This window comes from Sus scrofa, chromosome 2 (assembly GCF_000003025.6).
Source record: "Sus scrofa isolate TJ Tabasco breed Duroc chromosome 2, Sscrofa11.1, whole genome shotgun sequence".
Taxonomy (NCBI): domain Eukaryota; kingdom Metazoa; phylum Chordata; class Mammalia; order Artiodactyla; family Suidae; genus Sus; species Sus scrofa.
This window is the reverse complement of record NC_010444.4, coordinates 81,372,427-81,395,331: the sequence shown is the minus strand read 5'-3', so window position 1 is coordinate 81,395,331 and position 22,905 is coordinate 81,372,427. Positions and strand designations below refer to the sequence as shown.

General features: G+C 52.5%; 1 protein-coding gene and 1 long non-coding RNA gene across 14 annotated transcripts in view; one reads left to right on the top strand and one right to left on the bottom strand.

The window, feature by feature from the left end:
* Nucleotides 1-5,813, top strand: part of LOC106509473 — an 11,205-nt gene extending 5,392 nt beyond the window's left edge. Inside the window, exons 3-4 of one of the 2 annotated variants that reach the window (XR_001307045.2) lie at nucleotides 2,894-2,963; nucleotides 5,727-5,813. This is a non-coding gene — a long non-coding RNA (uncharacterized LOC106509473). The remainder of the gene's footprint in view (nucleotides 1-2,893; nucleotides 2,964-5,726) is intronic. The other variant, XR_002341732.1, reaches the window with a different exon arrangement.
* Nucleotides 5,100-22,905, bottom strand: RNF44 (ring finger protein 44). 12 transcript variants are annotated; one of them, XM_005661462.3, is made up of 11 exons: nucleotides 16,390-16,621; nucleotides 10,535-10,686; nucleotides 10,142-10,331; nucleotides 9,584-9,751; nucleotides 8,999-9,175; nucleotides 8,732-8,893; nucleotides 8,510-8,634; nucleotides 8,108-8,195; nucleotides 7,900-8,021; nucleotides 7,689-7,788; nucleotides 5,100-7,488 (listed from the first exon to the last, which is right to left on the bottom strand). In XM_005661462.3, exons 2-11 carry the CDS (start codon nucleotides 10,639-10,641, stop codon nucleotides 7,426-7,428), a joined length of 1,302 nt encoding a protein of 433 aa, XP_005661519.1. In that variant the 5' UTR covers nucleotides 10,642-10,686; nucleotides 16,390-16,621; the 3' UTR covers nucleotides 5,100-7,425. The 12 variants fall into 12 exon arrangements, with proteins under 12 accessions (XP_005661519.1, XP_013850333.1, XP_020940084.1 ...); XM_013994879.2 differs by lacking the exon at nucleotides 16,390-16,621 and adding an exon at nucleotides 22,866-22,905 and having other exon boundaries at nucleotides 5,105-7,488; XM_021084425.1 differs by lacking the exon at nucleotides 16,390-16,621 and adding an exon at nucleotides 22,658-22,893 and having other exon boundaries at nucleotides 5,105-7,488; nucleotides 8,999-9,172.

The window sequence follows — 22,905 nt, the reverse complement described above, 5'->3', positions numbered from 1 at the left end:
CCTGAAGGCAGGAAATTTGTTTCATTCACTGGAGTTTTCCCAAGACAGTGCCTGGCTTTGGAGAGAAGCATTCAGCCAATTTATGGAACAACTAGCCAAGCACCCCACCAGGCCTTGAGGACCCCATGGCGACTAATCTGCCTTTATGGGGTGTCTAGGTTGTTACACCCTCTGCGCCCAGAGAACTCTGAATGTTCTACCTGTTAGCATATGGGCTGAGCTCAGATACTGAGGTCAAAAGTCATGAGAAAGCATTGAATCCTGGAGCTCCACCCTCCTCCCTCCAAGGACAACTTGTAGTGTGGCAGATAGTGCCAGTTATACCAACTGTTATTAAAATAAAAACTCGCTTTACTGCCAATTCATTCCAGACACTGTTGTGTTGGTTTCAGGCAGAGTTTTGATAGAAAAGAGATAACCAAACCAGAATGACCTCCTATTCCGCCCCACCACCATACTTTAAGTAACAGAAGTGCAATTCAGGAGTTCCTGTTGTGGCTCAGCAGTAATGAACCTGACTAGGATCCATGAGGATGCATGTTCGATCCCTGGCCTTCCTCACTGGGTTAAGGATCCTCCATTGCCGAGAGCTATTGTGTAGATTGCAGATGACGCTTGGATCTGGCATTGCTGTGGCTGTGGGGTAGGCTGGCAGCTGTAGCTCCTATTTAATCCCTAGTCTGGGAATCTCCATATGCCGCAGGTGTGGCCTTAAAAAGACAAAAAAAAAAAAAATAATAATAATAATAAAAAAGAGTGGCCAATATGCCCACTCTGGGCTTTTTATTCTTGTCATGATTTACCCAGGATTTAAGAGGGAGGCAGATGCTGGGGTGGCTAAGCCAACTGTTTTGAGATCAATGACTCTAGATTTGTAAGCAATCAATGGACAGGAACAAAGTGGAAGGTATGGGCTCTGATTGGGATGAGCTGGAACATCGTTCAGATGTTCACCAACCTATGGCACAGGGCTTAACTTTAGGGATGGGTCTTCACTGGCTTATTTATAATCGACTGTATCAACACTAATATTTTAAACAATGTTCTAAAATATAAAAGAGAAATTGCCAAACTGTATTCCAGAGCACCTATACTATTTACCCTTCCCACCGACAATTTCTCTACATCCTTACCAGAATTTGACATTGTCCCTATTATTTTAGTTGTTTTAAGATGTATAATAATCTTATTGTGGTTTAATTTGCATTTCCCTAACGGCGAACAGTGTTGAATGCAATAAATACCCTCTTTGCTAAAATGTATGTTGATATCTTTTGCCCATGTTCTAATTGGATTGTTTTTCATTGAGTTTCATGAGTTTTTATGTAGCTGACATGAGTCCTTTGTCAGATATGTGACTTGGAAACCAAGTTTTTAATTTTTGATGAGGTTCAAGTTATCAACTTATTTTTATATTGCTTTTCATTTATTTTATTTATTTACTTTTTTGCTTTTTAGGGCTGCACCCGCAGCATATGGAGCTTCCCAGGCTGGGGTCAAATCAGAGCTACAGCTGCAGGCCTACGCCACAGCCACTGCAACATGGGATCTGAGCCTTGGCTGCAACATACACCACAGCTCGTGGCAACGCCAAATCCTTAACCCAGTGAGCGAGGCCAGGGATTGAACCTGCAACCTCGTGGTTACTAGTCGGATTCATTTCCGCCGTGCCATGAAGGGAACTCCTCAAGTTATCGACTTTTTCCTTGATGGACTGTGTTTTTGGTGTCATATCTAAGAAGTCTTCACATAGCCTTAGATCCTAGTGAAGATTTTCGTTCGTTTTCTTCTAAACATTTTCTAGTTTTATGTTTTACCTTTACATTTATGATCCATTTAGAGTTCACTTTTGTTTAAACTGTGAGGCTTAGGTCAATTTTTTTTTTTTGCTTATGAATGTGCAATTACTCCAATATTATTTGTTGAAAAAACTATTCATCAAACATTTTAAAAATTAGTTGTACTTGTATCGGGTCTGTTTCTGGATTCTTTAATCTATTCCATTGATTTATCTATCTATCTATCCCTTTCCTGATAAAACATCTTGATTAATGCATCTCTACAGGGAAGTCTTACAATCAGGTACAGTGATTTTTCTCACTTTGTTCTTGTTTTTCAAAACTGTCTTAGCTATTCTGGCTTGCCTTTTCATATAAATTTTAAAATAAGCATGTCTATATGTATTAAAAAAAGACTTGGAGTTCCCGTCGTGGCGCAGCGGAAATAAATTCGACTAGGAATCTTGAAGTTGTGGGTTCGATCCCTGGCCTTGCTCAGTGGGCTAAGGATCCGGTGTTGCCGTGAGCTGTGGTGTAGTTCGCAGAGAGGGCTCAGATCTGGCATTGCCGTGGCTCTGGCATAGGCTGGCTGCTATAGCTTCGATTAGACACCCAGCCTGGGAACTTCCATATGCCACGGGTGTCGCCCTAAAAAAAAAAAAAAAAGACTTTACTGGATTTTGATAGGAATTGTATTAAACCTAGAGAACAATTTGGGAAGAAATGACAACTCACTATGCTGAGTCTTCCAATCCAAGAACATGACATGTTTATTTATGTAGGTCTTTGTCTATTTTACTTGTAGTTTTCAACATACAAGTCATGCTTTGTTAGATTTATATGTGTATAATTTAAGTGATTGTAAATAGTATCATCAGGTTTTTAATTTTGATTTCCATGTGTTCATTACTCATATACAGTAATACAATTAATTTTTGTATATTGATCTTTTATCCTATGACCTGATAAACTCAATTCTAGCGATTTGTAGATTTCTTGGTGTTTTCTACATGTATCTTCATCATATCATCTGCAAATAGGTTTAGTTTTATTTCTTCTTTTCAATCTACATTCCTAATTTTATTTCCTTTTTCTTGTTTTATTGTGCTGGCTAGGACTTCCAGTACAATGGTGAATAGAAGCGGTGAAAGCTGTTATCCTTGCCTTGTCCTGATCTCAGGGTGGGTAAGCATCCAGTCTTTCTTAGCGAGGATGACATTAGCTGAAGGTTTTTGTGCGAATGACCTTGTCAAGTTTTATCATGAATGAATGTTGAATTTTGGCCAATAATTTTTTTTGCATCAGTTCACACGATCTGTGATTTTTCTTTCCTAAAGGCTTATTTGTTGTTATTGTTTCTTCTCTTTTCTCTTTTGGCTGCCCTGTAACATATGAAGTTCCCCAAGCTGCAGTTGTGACCTACACTGCAGCTGTGGCAATGTGGGATCCTTTAACCCACTAAGCCTGGTTGGGGATTGAACCCTGCATCCTGGCACTGTGGAGGTGCCACAGATCCAGTGGTATCACAGCAGCAACTCTTGTACAGCCTTTCTGAAATACTGAAAAAAGCTTAGAGACTTGCCCATCTGATAGTTTGCTCAGACTAACACCCTTGGAATTCAGTTGCTACCACTGGTCTAGTCCACCGTGCCCCAGTGTGCTCCAGAGAATGCACTTAAGCCCTGCATGTGGCCAAAGCCCAATGTGGGAAATGCTGCCCAGAGTATGTATCTACTGCTAGAGATTTACAACACACGTTGGCCCTTATGGGCTTCTGTTACTTTTTTTTTTTAACCTTTTTTTTTTTTTTTCTTTTTATGGCCATACTTGCGGCATATGGCAGTTACCAGGCTAAGGGTCGAATCGGGGCCGTAGCTGCCGGCCTACACCACAGCCACAGCAACATGGGATCCAAACTGCGTCTGTGACCTACACCACAGCTCACGGCAACACCAGATCCTTAACTCACTAAGTGGGGCCAAGGATCAAACTCACATCCTCATGGATCCTAGTCAAGTTCGTTACCACTGAGCCACAAGGGGAGTTCCAGGCTTCTGTCACTTTCATCATGGAATTGCCCAAACTTCCAAACTCATTTTACCACAGAGCTGTTTTTTGCCCTGACCCCATTATGTTCCATCAGATTCTCTCTGAAACACACTTAGGAAACCACTCAACTGTGTCTGTTCCCTAATTTGCAAAGGCTGGAAGTTCTCCAGCCAAGGCCACAGTAGCATCACAGACAGAGCAGGTCTCCTGCCCCCAGCTCACTGCTCCCGACCATGTTTCGTGGACACATTCTCAAGTCAGGGGGCAGCCCTGCAGCACCACAGACCATCATGGGTAAGGGGGATGTACCCACATCACCAGTCTGGTCCCTTTAGTGGCTTTCAGGCCCTTCGTCCCCACTGAGCTTTAGGATGAGGGGCTCAATTCCTTACAGGGGCCCATGGGTGCATGTGTATATAATGCAGGCTGAGCCGGATCATGCTGGTCTAGCTCCCCACTGGTAGCACAAAGTTCAGGGATGGGCACACAACCTGCTGGTCTAAAGACTCCAGACCCGTAGTTGCCGTCATGGCGCAGTGGTTAACGAATCCGACTAGGAACCATGAGGTTTCGGGTTCGATCCTTGGCCTTGCTCAGCAGGTTAAGGATCCAGCGTTGCTCTGACCTGTGGTATAGGTCGAAGGCGTGGCTCGGATCCCACATTGCTGTGGTTCTGGCGTAGGCCAGCAGCAATAGCTCCGATTAGACCCCTAGCCTGGGAACCTCCATATGCCGCGGGTGCGGCCCTAGAAAAGGCAAAAATTAAAAAAAAATAAAAAATAAAGACTCCAGACCAGAAATTATTAGAATTACTGGGGCGGGGGAAAGTTTTTGCATGGAGATGATACTCAATTAGAAGAAACTGAACTAGAGCTACCAGGAAGAACCACGCAGAAGAAAGTTGTAAGGTGAAGGGAGACCTCGCTTCCTTATGACATGCCTGAGCCTGACTAGTCAGGCTGAAGTAGAACCTACCTCCAGAGCTCAAATGACAGACCAATAAGTGCTGCTTTCCTCAAACCAGTTAGATGGAATCCTGTCAATTGCCAACATTGAATCCTGCCTCATTTGCCCGCGAAGCAGACTGGCCCAGAGTAAGTTATCAACGAGATAGCTCCATATGGAGGTACCATTCCCCCCAAGGTCCCACAGCAAACAACCTTATCTGCCCCATGCCATCCCTTACTCACCCTCAGACTGTAGCCTACCCCCTCGCCCCCTCCCCCACTTCCCATCAAAAGAACAGTAACATAGGCAGCCAAAGGCAGCTTGGGCAATACTTGATATACATCATACATTTATTAGTGAATATCCCTCTGAAATCAGCAACAATATTAAAAAAAATAATGATTGCACTACTTGGTCAAGCAGAACTAGCAACTTTCATTTTAAAAAAAGTACAAATCTGTTAAAAATTTCAATCAGTATACACATATATATAATACAACATACTAGTTATGTTAAATGCTACAAACCAATGTGAATCCAATGGAATGGAAAAAACCACACATTTAAGCTTTAAGAACCATTTTTTTCTCTATATATTAGCATTTTCTCAAATACATACATGGGAAAAATGAGGTAACTGTAAAATGTGCAAGGAACAGGGCCCCCCAATTACATATATTTATATATATATATGTAATTATATATATATATAAGACCTTTCTAACACAGAACACAGGTGCTGGGCCCAGCCAGGGCTGGGGGATGGTGCCCACTGTCATGCCTAGGCCAGAAGTTGGTAAATAAAAGAGTAAACAATGACAAGCCCCCACCACAGGAAATCATTGGTAACATGGCATCTATAGCAAGGTCGGCAAATCACAAACATCCTAAATAATTGTTTTATAAATCTTTTTTTAATGATTTTTTTGTTGTTGTGTTCCCCCCCAATAGCTGCTCGTTGGAATCACTGCTGCAGCCAACACATAACCCGTGAGCCTGTTTCCGCCTGCCCCAGGAACCAGAAGGGTTCTGAAAAACTTTTTTGGGGGTGGGGAAGGGAGGGGGTTGGAGAGGGTGGTTCTCTGTGTAAAACACATGGGGTTTCAACACTGCTATAAATATAGAAATGTCACCTGGAGTTATATACAGTAAGACTTTGGGTTCTCCATGGGGTGGGGCCAGGCTGATGGGGCCCCATGGCAGGCTGGGGGAGGTGGGGAGCCAGGGCTGCTGCAGGAGAACGAGGGTGGTTGGAGCATCCCTGAGGCAGCAGGCGCCAGGGGCTGCCTGCTAGGATGTGCCGGCCCCACACGCGGTTCGTTCGTTCGGGGCAGCAACCCCGGGGGGGGGGGGTAGTGTGAGAGAGGAAAGGAACAGGACGGGGGAAAGGCAAGGGTGGGGAGCTCAGCCAGACCCTACAGGGGCTCCTCCAGATGTTGGAGGGCAGGGCTCAGGCTGGGAGGGGGCCCCTGGAGGTGGGGTCCATGCCCTCCCTGGTCCCTGTCCTCCTGGGACTTCCTTGGAGGAGGCTCATCCAGGCAGGTGGGAGACAGGCCCTGGCTGGAGAGGGAGAAATGCCCTGAAAAGCGTACGGTCCCGGTAGGCTCTGGGGACGTGTGCAGTACAGTGCATGGCAGTTATCAGCTGAGCACAGATCCCCCCTCAACCCCGACCATGACTGCCAGCCGCCAGGCCCAGCCCCAGCCGCGCACATGCATGCAGACCAGGCGGCACCACCACACTGCTCCTGGCCCCCTGGGCACTTGGTCCTGGGTGGTCCCTAGTCCCCCATTAAACAAAAAGAAATTGTTTAAAAATCCACACCCTTGAATCCTACACGCGATTTTGGGCCAAATGAATAAACAAAAACTGCTGCTCCTCACGTTCATGCAAAACGACAGAGAGGGGAGATCGGGCATGGGTCTGGGCCCCGCCACTGCCAGGAGGGGTGGCCACCAGCAACACGGGAGGTCACTCTCCCTGGCCTGGCCCAGGCCTCCTCAGGACACATGCCACCCCAGCTCAGGGCCTGCCTCCCATCTGCTTGGGAGGCTGGCTCTGCTGCCTTCCAGCCTGGGGTTGGGGCTGGAATGTTGTGCCTGGGGTGAGGGTTCTCTAGGGAGCAAGCCCCACCCCTTGCAGCAGCCTGGGCGGGGTTGGCTGCCTGAGTCTGTCCAGGGTCTAGGCGGGAGGACACACTGGCCTCCTGCCACCATCTGTCCATGCCTGTCAGTGCCACCTGGGCGGAGAGCACACCACTTCAGTGCAAGAGACCAGGTGACCCAGGACAGCGGCCCCTTTGCCCATCCTGGGGCCAAGGATCTCCACTGGCCGCACTTACGGGGATGGACCCCAGGCTCCCAGTGCCGGCAGGAAAAGGAGACAGACCCGAGGACAAACAGGAGAGAGACTGAGTTAGGGACACTCAGGCCACTCAGTGGCGGGCAGAGTGGCAGGCAGGGGGGAGGGAGTCTTTGGAGCTTGGCAAACACAGGGGCTTATTGCAGGGGTTCTCTCGGGCTGACCCTGGCACCAGCTCTGGAGATGCAGGCAGGAATGGTGGGGCAGACCTCGGCCACGCCCTCCCGGGCCTTCCCAGGCCCCCTGTTTCCAGAGCTTTGGGCCGGGTTCTCCTGGGCGGCTGTGGGCCTCACTCAGCCTCCCTGGGCACCTCGGAAGCGTCAGCCCGGCAAATGGGACATGTCCGGTTGGCCTAGGGGGAGCAGCAACACATTAGGCTCCACTCTCACCTGTCCCCCAAACCATTTGGGGCTGTTCCATTGCCTGGTGGGGACCTGGCTCCCCAAATGGAGCCAGAACTTGTGGATGCCGACAAGGGGCGCAGAGGGAAGCCCTCCAGTCTGCCCCCCTCATCACACCAGGAACACCTGGGAGCCGGCATGGCTGCATTACCTTCAACCACTTGTCAACACACTTGGTATGGAACTCATGGTTGCAGGGGAGGACCCGGAGCAGCTGCCGCGCCTCGAAGTCACTGAAGCAGACGACACACCTGGGAGGAGGACAGACTGATGGTGAGGGCAGGCTCACAGGTGAGCACGAAGACCCCGGGGAAGGGTTCCCTCTAGGCCCATCTGTACTCACAGCAGGGCAGGGTACTCACAGCGTCTGCTCCGACTGGTGGCTGTCAGGGTGAAAGCGGTACGACGGAAGCTGTTCGATGTCTGCTTTGGTGAGGCCACGGGGCTTGGCATCTCCCAGCCGCTCTGCCAGGTTCAGGAGGGCCTGGTCATAGACAAGAGGGGAGAGTCAGTGGCAGCCAGGGCTAGAGGTCCCCAGCCCCCACCTCCCAGGACAGGGCTCCACGGGACCTCATAGTTCTCCATCTCCACGTCATCCACATCAAGATCCAGGCTGATGGTGGGCCCCATTGCTGTTGGTGACATTGGCAGCATCGAGCTAGGGGGAGACAGGTACGCGGGCCCAGGGTCAAGGTCAGTAGGTGTAAGGGAGTCACAGAGCTGCTCCCAACTCCCGCCATGAAACAAAGCCTCTACCCTGTTCAGACCAGGGATCCCAGTGTGTCTGTCCCAGGATGTTGCAGGACGGCAGGGAACCCAGCTGGTGAGCGTGAGTGTGCATGTATGGTTTGGTGGGGAGGACAGGTGGCTTGAGAGGCCCCAGGACCCCATGGGGCTGCGTGTGGGTCTAACCACTGGAGGCCCCTGGAGAACACAGCAACTCCGCTCTGTAGCAGATGTGCAGGTACTTACAGGAAGTAGGGCAGGAAGCTGGGGTAATATGGTGGTGGGGGAGGTGGCGGGGGTGGTGGGGGCAGTGGCTGCTGCAGGCGGTATCTCTGGGTGCTCAGTCTCCGAGGCATCATGTGGGAATATGGCTGCGGAAGGGGGGCCAGGTGCAAGTCAATCGTGGGCCTGCCTCCTGGTCACCCGAGAACCTGGGGGCGGGGGTGGGGGTGTGTGTGCAGCACTTACCACACCGAAGGACAGTTCCTGGTGCAGGGGATCGTGGGGCAGGTAATGCAGGGGCACAGAAGGGGACAGGGTCGGGCCCGGGGCAGAGGTGGAGTAGGTGAAGCTCCCCAGGGGATGCTGATCCCCCCGAAGGTCCACGTCATTGTCAAGGCGCTGCAGGGGCTGGAAGAAGCAGGGTGGCCCAGCAGAGCTGGTGATGAGGGAAGCCCCTGCTTCCCTGCCCCTCCTGCCATCCCCTCTAGCGTCGGACCCATCACCCAGACTCACCATACGTGGGTGCTGGGTCTGCAGCGATACAAACTGCCCAAGAGGTGCCATGTGAGTGGGCTGGGGGTGTGGAGCTGGCGGTGGGGGGTGCAGGATGTAGTGGTCACTGGAGATGAGGTGGGGGTAGGCCTGATAGGGCACAGGGAGCTGCTGCATGGTACACGCCTGGATCAGCTGCTGAGAAAGGGGGTGAAGGCTGGAGAATGTTCTGGGCTATGGGCTGGGTCTATGTCTGTGGTTAAGACCAGGAGCCATTCCACCCAGCAAGAGGTCCCAACCAAAATCCTCTGGACCATCCATCCCTGGTCTAGGCCACCAGGCAGGACATCTTACTCTTAAAGCCCATAGGGACATCACAATTCCAAACCACAACCATAAAGCAGGCACTGGGATGTAGGGAGGTCCCTGAACTCTGAAATGCTCTCCCACTGTATGTGAATATGCATACACTTTTCTGAACAGGGCTGTGGCTTGGAGCCGAGTAGATGCTCACAGCCTTGATGGGAATCCTAAGCTTGTCTCAGTTCTGCTACTGGCTGGGGCTTTCAGCTGGAGGTGGGATAGGAAGCCTGGGCGCTCACTCACTGGGGGCGGGAGGCAGCAGAGGGGGTAGTGCTGCCCGCTGAACATCACGGAGCATGCTGGGAGCTGCTGGGCACTGCAGCCAGGGATGTGCTGGCCTGTAGGCAGGGGGAAGCCTTGGGTTGTCACTGTGGTGACTGTGTAGGACAGAGGCACAGGTCCCTGGTGCACCTGTAGGAGAGAGAGACCCAGGAACTGTAGGGAGGCCACTTAGCTGCCCCCAAGTGGGAAGGTCCTGGGGAACCAGTTCCCCTCCTTTCTCTAGCTGGAGCTCACCCAGGTACAGACCTGACTGTCCCCCACCTCACCACCCCAGAGAGCAGACCCTTCTGGGAACCTGGGAGGGGCTTCTAGCTCTGCCACTCACCCACCATGTGACCCCAGGGAAGGCCCTTCCTTTCTCTGCACCTCAATTTACCAACCTGTACAACAAGGCCTCCCCAAATGTGGAGTGAGTTCAGCAAGGTGAAGTCAGGGCTTGCTCCCTCTGCTTCTCAGACTGGCTCACCAGAGGCTGGGGGCAGTGGGTGGGGGCGGGGGGGCAGAGAACCTTCTGCCTACCTGCTCGTGAAGATCAACCATGAACGGGCTCTGCTGGGAAGTTGGGTGCAGCATTCGGGGGCTCCCGCCGGCAGGAGCCAAGGCTCGGCGCTCCTCTACGGGGAGGTGTGCTGGTCGGGGCGGTGGCTGCTGGGAGGGTAAGCGCTCATCCTGGGCAGGCGGGCTGGCCAGGGGGCCCTCGCGGCTGGGGCTGCACCACAGAGAGGAGGCCCCAGTAGGACTGACTGGGGCCCCTCATTCACAGAGTATGGAGAGAAGCCAAGGTCACTACCCACTGGGGAAGGAAGATGGCTCAGGGCCCTGGGCCCCTCCACCCCTGGCCCTCATGCCCCATCCCCAGCTGACAACCCCAGCACCAGGGGCTCCAGGCAGGACTGGGAGGTTCCTTCCTACCTTCCCCGGAGCTGGCCTGGGTGGCTACTGGTTCCTGCAGAGAATCGCCGCTGACCCACAGGGGCAGAGGGTGGCCACCTAGTCACTGCCAGAGCCCATGGTTGCATCAGGGGTGGCAGAGGGGTGGAGGGGCTGGGCTGGGGCTCACAACCCTAGGAGGCAAACAGACGAAGGAACTAAGCCAGAGATGTCTGGTCCCTTGCTCCATTAGGGGTTGGGGAGACAGAATCAAACCTCTGTCACCTGGTTCCAGAGGCCACTGATGTCCACCATGCCCCTGTGCTCTCCATGGTTTAGGCCTGACACACCAGGGTCAGGCTTGGCCTGCAGGGAGCCTAGGTTTTTGTTTCCTGTTCTGTGAAAATGAGATCAGTGTCCCCCTCAGGGTTTAAATTCAGAGGACTGGTCAGCATGTTTCCAGGCAGGTGGCTCTTGTATGGCTCCCTCAGGATGGGGTTCCCAGGGAACCTTGTCCTGGTGTGGGGGTCTACAACTCTGACCTCCAGGTAACTGGGGTTCCTGTGGGGACTCCAGCTTCCTCCCTTCCATTTGGTTGGCTCAAGATGGATTTCAACAAGGCCTGGGCCACAGTTCTCTTCCACCATTAGCAGATGAGTGGTCCTGACAGGGTTTCTGCCCTTGGGGGTTCCCAGTTCGTGACAAGTCAGTACTGTTGTCTCTTGACATCCAGGGGGACTGGTTCCAGGACACACCCCTTCCAACAGAGACCGAAATCTGAGACTGCTTAAATCCCTTATATAAAGTGGTGTAACAGGTACATATAACCTACATGCAGGTTAGATCCCATGGATCTTAAATCAATTCTAGATTACTCATGATACCCAGTCAATGTAAAGGCTATGTAAACACAATGTAAATGTTACATAAGTGGCAAATTCAAGTTTTGCTTTTTGCAACTTTACGGAATATTTCCCCCCAAAATCTTTTCTTTCTTTCTTTCCTTCCTTCCTTTCTTTCTGCATACCTGTAGCATGTGTAAATTCCTGGGCCAGGGATCGAACCCATGTCACAGCAGTGGCCAGAGCTGCTACAGTGACAACGCTGGATCCTTAACCCATTGTGCCACAAGGGAACTCCATTTCCAAATGTTTTCAATGTGCAGTTGGTTCAGTCCATGGATGTGGAACTCACGGGTACAGATGGCTAATGGTATACTTTCTTTCCATAGCCTGTTTCCACAGTGCCTACCCAGGTGGGACATCACCTACTCTTCATGGAAAGTACTGTTAGCTCCACTGGGAAAGGACTTGTCCAAGGCCCCACAGTGAGTGTCAAAGCTGGGAGGTGGGCTGACTACAAGCCTCTTGCTGTACCCTGCTGTCAGTGGGTAGGGGTTTAGCTCAAGGGTTTTGGCAGGAGGCGATGAAGGAAGTCAGCCTCTGGTGGACTGGTGGGTCTGGCCTGCAGCCAGGTTCTTACTAGGGGGGTGGGGAGGCTGACAAAACTGACCCAACACAGCTCCCGAGTGGGAGGTGGGGCTTGCTGAGAAAAAAAGAGGAAGCAAGAACTTAAACCTAAGGGAGGAAGTGGAGTGGGAGTGGGGTGGGGGAGGAGCTGGGGTCCAGGTAGGGGGACCATTCATTAACTTCAGAGGTTGGAATGAGGCCCTGGCAGGGAAAGCTCTGGGACCTGTCAGGCCCTGCAGAGCTGAAGGGTGCATCCAACAGGACTAGCCTTTGACAGTTCTGGCCACAGGGAGTCCCACCTCCAGCTAACAAAACTCCTATGCTTCCTTCATGCCCAGCTTTACATGTTGCCTCCCTGCTGACACAGCTAAGGAACCGGTGTACTGTCTCAACATCATGTTCCTTCCTGCCAACAGCTGGAAGAATACTTCCTCTGGGTAGGGCTTTACATGCATGGGTCCTAACACTCAAAATAAGCCTGAAATGGAGGTTCTTCTCCACCTGCTAAGACAGCACAGGGCCAAGGCCACAGCCGGGAAGTGGGAGAGCTGGAATTCATACTTCTCCCACCCAACTTGGGCTTCAGCACTTGGCAGAGGGGTGGGCAGGGCCCAGTGACCAGCCCGTGTCCAGCACAGGGCAGGCCTGATGTGGTAAATGCACACTGGAGAGCCGATTACATAGATTTAAGGCCACAGTCTAGCAGCAGTGAAGTTAGCACCAATGATTAAAAACTGGAAGATTACATAAAAATCTGGCCTTGGATTGGGGGGAGGGCAGAAAATCTGATCCCACTGGGCCCTCATTTCTGCTTTCCCCGCCTCCAACATGAGCTTTCTCTCCAAGCCAGCCAGGCCCATTCCCTGCCAGCCCACCAGGGGTAACAACTGGCTTCGTGACCCCTGGTGTGGGTCAAGTGCATATCCTTACACACATATCCTTACACAGCCTCCTTGATTCCTGCTGATAATCCAGTGGAGCAAACAAAGACTCAGAGGAAACCCCCAAATAACTGAACACAACAGACTCCTGGCCCACCCCAGAGCTTTTGGATCAGAATCTTTGGAGGGCTGGAAAACAAGGGCAACCGAGATTTTTACCAAATTCCCCAGCAGTTTCCTACAGCACAGGCAGGTGCCAGAGAACTGCCGCTCTAACAGACCCCAGAGATCCCAGGAGCCCACAGTCCTGCCTATGAGGAATGTTAATAAGACCTATAATACTTCCCTCCAAAGTAGGGATACTGAGGCTCAGGGAGGTGAGGTCCAAGGCCAGTCAGTTGGAGTTGTGCATGAAGTGGCCTCAACTGCTCCTCTTGTGCCAGGCTGTCTGGCTAAAGTCTGGGTGGCTCAAGGGTGTGGAACCACAGAGGCCCAGGCCCATGGGAATCTGCTCTGCAGAGACTAGCCGCTTCAAAGACACCCACTTCTCAGAAAAGGGAAGTGGCAAGGAGCTGAGAAACCCAACCACCAGACAGAAAGCCTCTAGCTGTGGCCGATGGTGCCAAAGGTGAGTGTCAACCCTTGCATTCTTTTTTTTTTTTTTTTTGCTTTTTAGGGGCACACTTAGGGCATATGGAAGTTCCCAGGCTAGGAGTCGAATCGGAGCTACAGCTGCCAACCCACGCCACAGCCACGCAACTCAGGATCCAAGCCACATCTGTGACCTACACCACAGCTCATGGCTGGATCCCTGATCCACTGCGAGAGGCCAGGGATTGAGCTCTTGTCCTCATGGATATTAGTTGGATTTGTTTCTGCTGAGCTGCAACGGAAACTCCTCAACGCCTGCATTCTGACATGTGATACCCTGACTTCTGGCCAGTCTTAGCTGAAGATCTGGCACACTGCTTTGCCTCTCTGAGCCTCAGCTTACTCATCTGTAAAGTGGGAAAGGCCCAATAATCACCTCCCAGTGGACTGGTGAGGACTGCTCAAAGGCCACAGCAGTGATTTGTAATGAAACCTTAGGTGAGAATGATCACTTTCAGAAATAGGACAGGCTGACCTCTACCCCCACCCTCCATGCAGAAATCAAGTGCCACTACAAGGTCTATAGGAGGCAGCTGGGAGATACGCTTTCCTTGAGTAATACCCCAGCTGGTAAGGGAGTGGGCCCTGGTTCCTGAATGGGAACAGAGATGGCCCAGGGGGAATACACACACACTTCATAGTTGAGGAAATGGAGATCCAGAGAAAGGAAGTAACTTGCTCCAGACCACAAACCCAGAGAGGGACAGAATTAGTCCTAGCTGGTCTGTTAGGCCTCCATTCCCCAACACCTGACTCTCACTACCATCAGCAGCCCATAGAACTAACCCCAATTCTAAAGGAGATCAAGAGAACTTTCTCTTTCAGGCATCCTGACTAGCCCTGCTATGAAGAGAAGCAAGTGAGGCCCAGAGTTGTTGCTAGTAACTTGCTCAAGGTCAAACAGCAAGGGTGCCCAGGTGGCCACTAACTATTGTGCCTTTCACCACTCCTCTGCTGAGCTGGGCTCTCAATCAGGTCTGTATAAACAGGTCTTGAGGGTCTCATCCCTAAATCCGATCCTGTCCAGAAGCAGGGACTGCACCTTGCATCCAGCCTCCCCCAGGAGGCTGCTAACTCCTTACTTCCCAGTGCTCCAAGCAGCTATTCCCGTCCTGGTCTAGGGAGACCCTGCCATATCCTTTGGGCTTGGGGGCTGTCAGCAGGAACAGGGGGTTGTTTTGCAAATATGCCAAGTCAGGCCTTGAGAACAGGGGCAGACTCAGGCTGACTGTGAAGCTCCCTTCCCTCCCACCACCCCCCAAAAGAGGCAGGCTGGGCCCAGCACTGCCTGGTGGGCAAACAGAGCTCCCCAACTGTGGTGGCTGGAGGCAGCAGAGGGCAGGACCACTGGGCTGGAAGCTAAGAGACCCTGGCCAGCCCAGACACCCTGGATGACCTTGGTCAAGGAAATCTCTGCTTCTGTGAGCCTCAGTTGCCACAACTGTAAAATGGGGGTGGAAACCTCTCCCTCCGGGAGCTCCCAAATAAAGCCAGAAAGACGCAGAAAACCAGGTGGTCACATTAGTCGGGGAGGAAACCTGTGTTCCTGGGCTGGCGCTCCCCTCCTCAGAGTGGGCCAGGAGCAGGTTTCGGGGTCTGGGGAGATTCCTCAGCCATCCGTCCCTGGGGATGGGGCGGGGGCTGTTGTGCGGATACTCGACTAGAAAGGGCCCTCCTTCGTCCCCCTCTCACTTCTTTGTGCCGAGCTTGGGGCGGGGGGGGACATCGGGGGCTGGAGGCCAGACTGCGGCGTCGGGACCAGAGCGCTGTGACTTTAAGAGCCGAGGATCCCGGACCATGTGCTCGGCGTGAGACAAAAGCAACAACAAAGGAAGTGGCGGCGGCAGGGGGAGGGGGCGGCTCCTTCCTCTCCAACCGCAGCGCTCAGGCTCTAGAGAAGAGAGACTCGGCCTGGTCTTCGGGGCGCTGGGGGTGGGAAGGGGTCCCGGGTTCTAGAGGCCTAGCGATCCCCCTCCGGATGGCCCGTGATTAACTCCTGCGGAGCCAGCTAGACCACAGCCCCAGTCCCAGGGGAGGGGGGGCAGGAGTTCCAGGGATGCGGAAATCAGGAGCTGGGGGGTTCTGGTCCCGACTCACCTTCGGCCACCTGGCCACACGTTGACTCCTTTGTTCCCGATCTAGGACGGCCAAGGTGGGCAGGGGGCGGGGGGGGGGGTGGAGTGTGCAGCCTGGACCCTTTAAGAGCCCCCGCCCTGCGAAACAATGTGCTCCTTTCCCCACCCCCCGGTCCGGGGGCAGTCCGGCTCCTTCCGGGGCCCTCTTTCTTTGTTGTCCGTCCGCCGAGAGTCTGCCTCGCGAGGCCCACGCGCGGTCAGTCTCTCGGCTCAGGCCCTCAGAGAGCGGGAGACGGCGGCAGGACACTGCTGGGTTTGCGCAGCTGCCGGAGGCTGGCCCTTTAAGAACTGTCCGCGGCGGCAGCGGAATGTAACAAACCCCACATTTGATTCACAACATTCGAAGCGGCGGGGTCGCGCGCCGGGCGGGAGGGGGGAGCGCGGGAACGCGCCGGGAGGTTCCGGCAAACAGTAGCTGGCTGCTGCCCGCGAGGGCCCCGCCCCTTATAAAGAGCTCCTCCCTGCGGGGGCACTCAGAGCCAATCACTCGCAGCGACTCGGCACGTGATTAGTGGGCCGCCATCTTAGGCAGATTTTTTTTTTTTTAAACCCTCTTTCTCGCCCCCACCTTCTCACTTAAAGTGACCGCAGCCATCACAGGCAAGGGGCGGGGCCGTACGCCCCTTAAAGATGGAAGACACTGGGGTGGGCAAGATAAATTGACTGCAACTCTAACTTGCTAGGCAAACTCGCAAACCACTAGTACTGTTTCCTTGCCGGAAAAAATGGGTCCCGCACGGAGATCTGCAGCCCGGACTTACTGTGTCATGGTTCCCTCCTCGGGATGGGGCGGCGCCCGGGACACCGAAGTGCAATGGAGCCGACCTTGAGACCTTGAACGGAGCAGGAGCGGCCTTTTAAGCTAGTCCGAGTGGTTAGGAAGGCGCTAACAGCCCTGGGTTGGCAACCTCTCCGGAGATGATGTCAACCCCGAGAGCTACTGCGCCGAGATGACATCATGGCCTGGGCTCCAGGCATCGCCTTGTTTATACTACGCGGTGGCTTTAAAAAGCTGGGACAGCCTGGATTACCCAACGAACCAATAATGGACAACCCATGCAAATAAGCTAACGCTTAGCGGGAAAGTGGATTGGCCCGGTGTGCGCTGACGTCACAGAGATATTTAACCGCCCCGCCCCCAACGTGGCCAGGGAAAGGGGCGGGGAACAAGTTGAAGCTAGAGCAGCCGTGGTCCCGCGCTCTAATTGCTCTAGGCAAGGCCTAGGAGAGCTCACTGCTAGGGGGATTGGGGAAGCTAAACCCAATGAAATCTTTAGTTTTCTTCTGTACTCTTCCTAGCAACTACGAGACTGATTACTACACCCTGCCCACTTTACAGATGGCCAAAAAAAAATCAAGAGGGACGCGTCACTCACCCTAGGTCATACAGCTAGGAGGAGGTGCTGAGAAGATACTTGAATCCAAGCAAAAGCCAAGCTTCGTTTTCCTTAGCCTGGATGCCTCCCCATTTGTATTTAAGCAAAAAACAAAACAAAACGGCAACAACAAAAAACCCAATAATACTTAAAATATTCATAAGCTGGGAATAGGCCAAATAAGCATACAGCCAATAACTGATTCCTCTATATGAAGCTGCACTGACATAGGGCTACATCCAAGACAGCCCTAAACAAGATACCAGCACAAAGTGTTAGACAGTTGTTAAGACTGTGTGTGGTGGGGCTGCTGTGTGTGTGTGTGTGTGTGTGTGTGTGTGTGTGAGATTGTGAGATTTTCTGTGCTGCTTTGGTGTATTTCATAAACTCAAGTTTAAAAATTCAGAAGTTCCCATTGTGGCTCAGAGGTAACAAACCCAACTAGTATCCATGAGGATTCGGGTTCGATCCCTGGCCTCGCTCAGTGGGTTAAGAATCTGGTATTGTCATGAGCTGTGGTGTAGGTTGAAGATGCAGCTGGGATCCTGTGGTGCTGTGGCTGTGGTGTAGGCCCACAGCTACAGCTCTGATTCGACCCCTAGCCTGGGAACTTCCATATGCCATGGTTGGGGCCCTAGCAAGACAAAAAGAAAAACAGAAAAAAATTAAAAATTGAAAGCAAGATACTGAACAGCGCCTAACAGTATCAGTGTTTTAAAAAATTGGATATATACAGTATCTGCATAGGATATTTCTATAGAGATATACAGGAGACTGATTTATATACAGGGAGACTGGGCGAGAGCACTGGATCAGGAGAACATATTTTTTATTGTATACGCTATTGTACACTTGGATCCCGACTAGTATCCATGAGGATGATAGTTTAATCCCTGGCCTTGCTCAGTGGGTTGGTGATCTGGCATTGCTGTCAGCTGTGGTGTACATCGCAGATGAGGCTTGGATCCCATGTTACTGTGGCTGTGGTGTAGGCAGGTAGCTGTAGCTCTGATTCTACCCCTAGCCTGGGAACTTCCATATGCCACAGGTGCGGCCCTAAAAAAAAAAAAAAAAAAGCTAATAAATAAATAAATAAAAACCGTATACAATATAACCTACTGAAAATTCTAAAGAAAATTCCTGTAAAAGAGGGTTTTTTTTGTTTGTTTTTTGTTTTTTTTGTCTCTTTGCTATTTCTTTGGGCCGCTCCCGCGGCATATGGAGGTTCCCAGGCCAGGGGTCGAATTGGAGCTGTAGCCGCCAGCCTATGCCAGAGCCACAGCAACGCAGGATCCGAGATGCGTCTGCAACCTACACCACAGCTCATGGCAACACTGGATTGTTAACCCACTGAGCAAGGGCAGGGACCGAACCCACAACCTCATGGTTCCTAGTTGGATTCGTTAACCACTGCGCCACGACGGGAACTTCTAAAAGAATATTTTTAATCTTTTTTTCTTTTTGCTTTTTCAGGACCGCACCTGTAGCACATGGAAGTTCCCAGGCTAGGGGTTGAATGGGAGCTGTAGCTGCTGGCCTACACCACAGCCACAGCAATGCCGGATCCTTAACCCACTGAGTGAGGCCAGGGATCAAACCCTCATCTTCATGGATACTAGTGGGGTTGGTAACCTGCTAAGCCACAATGGGAACTCCTGTTTTAAGTATTTTAAGCCATAAAAAACTTTTGTTCCTTTATAGAGTTAGAAATCCTCCTTTAGGAAGGTATCCACTGGAAACAATCCAGAAGTTTGGGGAACAGACACGTTTATCCAAGTGTTTAGACCAGCAACAGTCACACCACACTGTGAATGTGCAGCCAGCAATGCAATAACTAAAGATGGTATCCACATGCTGTTTGCAGATCTCTAAGGACAGAAGGTCAAATACACGACATAGTGCCTCAGATGTTACCTGGAATGCCAAACTCTACCCATCACAGTTAACCTATACATACATGAGAATAAATGGGAATACCTTTCTCTAACCATTTCCTTATCATCAACCCCCCCTTCTTCTAAATCCCTCGAAAACTTTTATTTTTCTCATCCTATAAAGGCAATCAGAAAATCCTTCTCACACACAAAGGGGATTGCACTGTGAAAACCACCCGCTGCTTGCCTGTGTAAGGATAGAACTTGCAGTGGCTCCCTAATGCCCAGCTTGGGCGTGACACTTAGTAAGACAAACTTCCCCCACCAAACTTTTTGGGCTCACCTCTCGGCAGCCTCTCTCCCACGACCATGGTAGTGCTCCTTCTGGCTTTCCCTGCCTGCGAGGTCCTCTCTCTTCCTTTCTACCAATCCATTCCTCTTCTCTGTTTCCTGAGGCTCTGCTCTCATTTCACCTTTTACAGGAAGCTGTCAAGTCTCTAGCTTGTAAGAACTCCCCTATCTCTGACCTCAGACCTACCTGCACCCTGACCTTTTCTTCATGCCATTTAATTTGCACACAGCCCTGCCATGACTGTTTCCTGCCTCAATAATCTCTTCCTGGCCTGAGAGGACTCAGTATTTGTAAGTGCCCTAACACCCAGCCTTCACTGAGGCAGACACCACAGGGGTCACCAGTCTCATATTATGGGTGAGCATGTGAGGCTCAAGGTGGTGAAGCGACTTGACCAAGGCCCCAGTGTGAGAAGCCCGTACCACTCCCCACCCTCAGAAAGCGACACTAGCTACTACTCCCCAATCCAGTCGCTGCTTCGAAACCACCAAGCCCCTGACTGTGCCATTCTCTCAGCTTAAAATGTCCCCAACACCTCCTACTCACCTCTGGCCAAAGCCTGCTCAACCTTTGGGGCTCAGCTCAAAGGCTGCCTCCTCGAAGCCTCTCCTGGTCTGTCTTCTGGCTTCCTTAGTATACAGCATGGCTGTTATCAACCGCATAAGGACAGCACAAAGTATTGCCATGGGACTGCTGCCTCTATCCCCAGCAGTGGGTGCCCAAGGAAGGGGTTCTGGAGTGCCCTTCCTTGCCCCTGATGCTTCAGGGCCAGGAAGGCCCTGACCTGCCTTTGCTCATGCCTGACTCTGTGGGAGGCCCTCAGTAAATCCCGACAGCCCCTCAGGGTTCCCCCCAGGGCCAGAGGCCAATAATGCATCCCCTCTATTCTTCTGGCCGCACCCAAGGCATATGGAAGCTCTAGGGCCTGTGCCACCACAGACAACTTGGGATCCTTAACCCACTACACCACAGTGGGAACTCCAACACATCTCCTGACCTGAAAAAACTCCCTGGGCACAGGCAGGATCTCTCTGGAGCAAGTGGTTAATTTTACCAGATTTCCCAGAGAAGCCAGAAATCTGGACTTTCCTCTCAGGCTCATTGACAAGTCTTATGCTTTGGAATCCCACCCTTGAAGGCAGGTTCTGTTACTTTCTTACAGATGAGGAAAATGGCTCAGGAAGTGTGGCCCAGTAGGCTCTAGCAACCACAGGTGGGGGTGGTTCACTCCCGCCCAGGCATCTGCCTCGAAATTCTGTGGAGAAATGAGGGTTCTAGAGTTTCCTGCATGATCTGGGCAAGTCCCACCCTGATCACCATCTCATTGGTCCTCCCAATGACCTAGGAGCTACGTACCAGTGTTTGCTCCATTTTACAGATGAGGAAGCTTGAGAAAGAGGGGAATATGACTCGCCCACTGTCACAGAGCCTTCAAGGGGCAAACCTGGGGTCGCATGTTAATCTAACATTAAACTTGACTCATACAACACAAACACCAAGACAGGGTCCCCAAGCGTTGCTCAATAATCAAAAGCACAGATGTCCTTGGGGCAGGAGACCTTGAAGGCCCCTGAGACAGGTGGCTCCAAATCACAGAGTGGAAGAGTGGCAGAGAAGGATGCAAATCTTAGTCCCTGGAGTGCAAAGCACTGGATGCTACATTCCAGCTTCCACCCCCCAAGCCTCCTCCACAGATGGGAGGGATTCTGCACAGGCAGGAAGAAGGCGGGGTCACGGGTTCCTGCTGGGGCCCTCCCCTGCTCCATGAGCCTACCTAAGAGCCTGGACAGCTGGCTGCCTCCTTCCCTACATCATGGTCAGAAAGTACTCCACTCTTTTCTTCTAAGACCCCCTCAAAACCTCCTCCAGATGCAGGGGCCAGTAGCCTTCCAAAGAGGAGCTGGCAGAACAGAGACTGAAAGACCATCCAGGGACACACAGCACAGCCTAGTAGCTCAGAGCATGGACCTCCCAGTGACCACAGAGCAACAGACCTGAGTCCAGAGTCTCATACTCTAGGATGGGGACTGATAGGCTCCCTGCCAAGTCCTCTCTGCTCAGGGCAGGGAGGCACCCTGAACATCCCTGAGCCCCAAGCTCTGGCTCCCCTAAAAAGTAGAAGTTGTCTGTGCATAGGGTGGGAGGATGGGGTGTGTGTGTGAAGGTGTTCCCAGGTCTGGGCTCAGGTCTGCAGCCCTCTGGCACCAGCTCTGAGACTTGGTCAGCCATGTGGCCTCACTCCAGTTATACATTCTCAGTCTGTCATCTATAAAATCAGGATGATGAGGACACTACTGATAGATATTTACTGAGCACTTAGTGTGTGGAGCAATGCTGTTCATCTCCTATAGGCTACTGAGGCGGCAGGCATACAACGATGGTTAAAAACAGAGCCTCTGAAGCCAGCCCACTTGAGCTTGGACCCTGGCTCTGCCTTTCAACATCTTGGTGACCTTGAGGAAGTCATCGCCTCTGTGAGTCTGCCCAGGTGTAAAATGGGAGTGACTGTACCTACCTCAGTGAGTCATTAGTGGCTCTGACTGTGTGTGAACCTTCTGTGGTACCTGCCTAACTTTCTGGGTCAGGGTCTGAACTTGAATGCTTGAGGTTTGAGGGTATGGCATTGGGAGGGGCTCCCATATCTGACTCCCTCCCCTGTGTAGGTCTCACCACTGGATCTCAGAGGGTCTGCAGAGGAAGGAGCAGGTACTGTCACATCATCCAAAGATGAAAATCGGGGGCTGCGAGAGTGGGGGAGCCTGGCAAATCCAGAGAGATGAGTCCAATCGAATTCTCCGTTTTCCCTCCATCTTAAGTGTCTTGCCTACTCCAAGGCCAGCTTCCTACGCCCACATCGCCTTCTAGGCCCCCGGCAACATCTCCACTCGGGCTCAAAGGCCCTCAGCTGTGTGACCTTGGCAAGACACAGACCCTCTGGAACGCCCACCTTTCTACACCCTCAAAGTAGTAACGACGCAGCTGGCATGCTGTGGTCTGTTCCTCAGAGGCAGAGCCACTCCGGGGCAGGGTTCGGGTCGCTCTGGATTTCAGGGGCTGGGACATGGAGCACTGGAAAAGTGTTTGGGACAGACGTGACGAGACCAAAGAGCTGCTGCTCTGCCTGGACGCCAGGGCCCCAGCCGAAGCCGAAACCCGCCAGCGGATGTGAGAGGGGCATGCGCGGGACGCAGGGCACGCTGGGAGTTGCTGTTCCCAGGCGCTCCGCATACTGGGGCACTTGGACCTGGCGGGCGAAGGGGCTCTGGCGCCAGGTTCGGAGACAACGAGCTGTGGCCCTGCGGAGGCAGGCAGCGGCCTCACTGGAAGTCCCTGCGCTACCCTGCCAGCCCGCGGCCGCCCCCTATCGCTCCGTCCTCGCTGGCCCCGCGCCTGGGGAGCACGGCGTAGGGTTCAGGCCGGGGGTTACCTGGGGCCGCGACGGGGCTCCACCCCCACCGAGCGGCCGGCGCGTCGCTCCCGCTGCAGCCGGGGGTCCCGGTCCCGCTACGGCTCGAACGCCGCCGGCCGCGGCAGCCCCTCAGGCCTCACAGGCCCCACACAGTGGAACCGTCCACGGACTTCTTCACCTGGGCGCGCGCGCCCGCGCGCGCGCGGAGCCCACACCAGCTGCGTACCTTTACCCTCGCTCCCGCGCGCGCGTGTGGAAGTACCTGG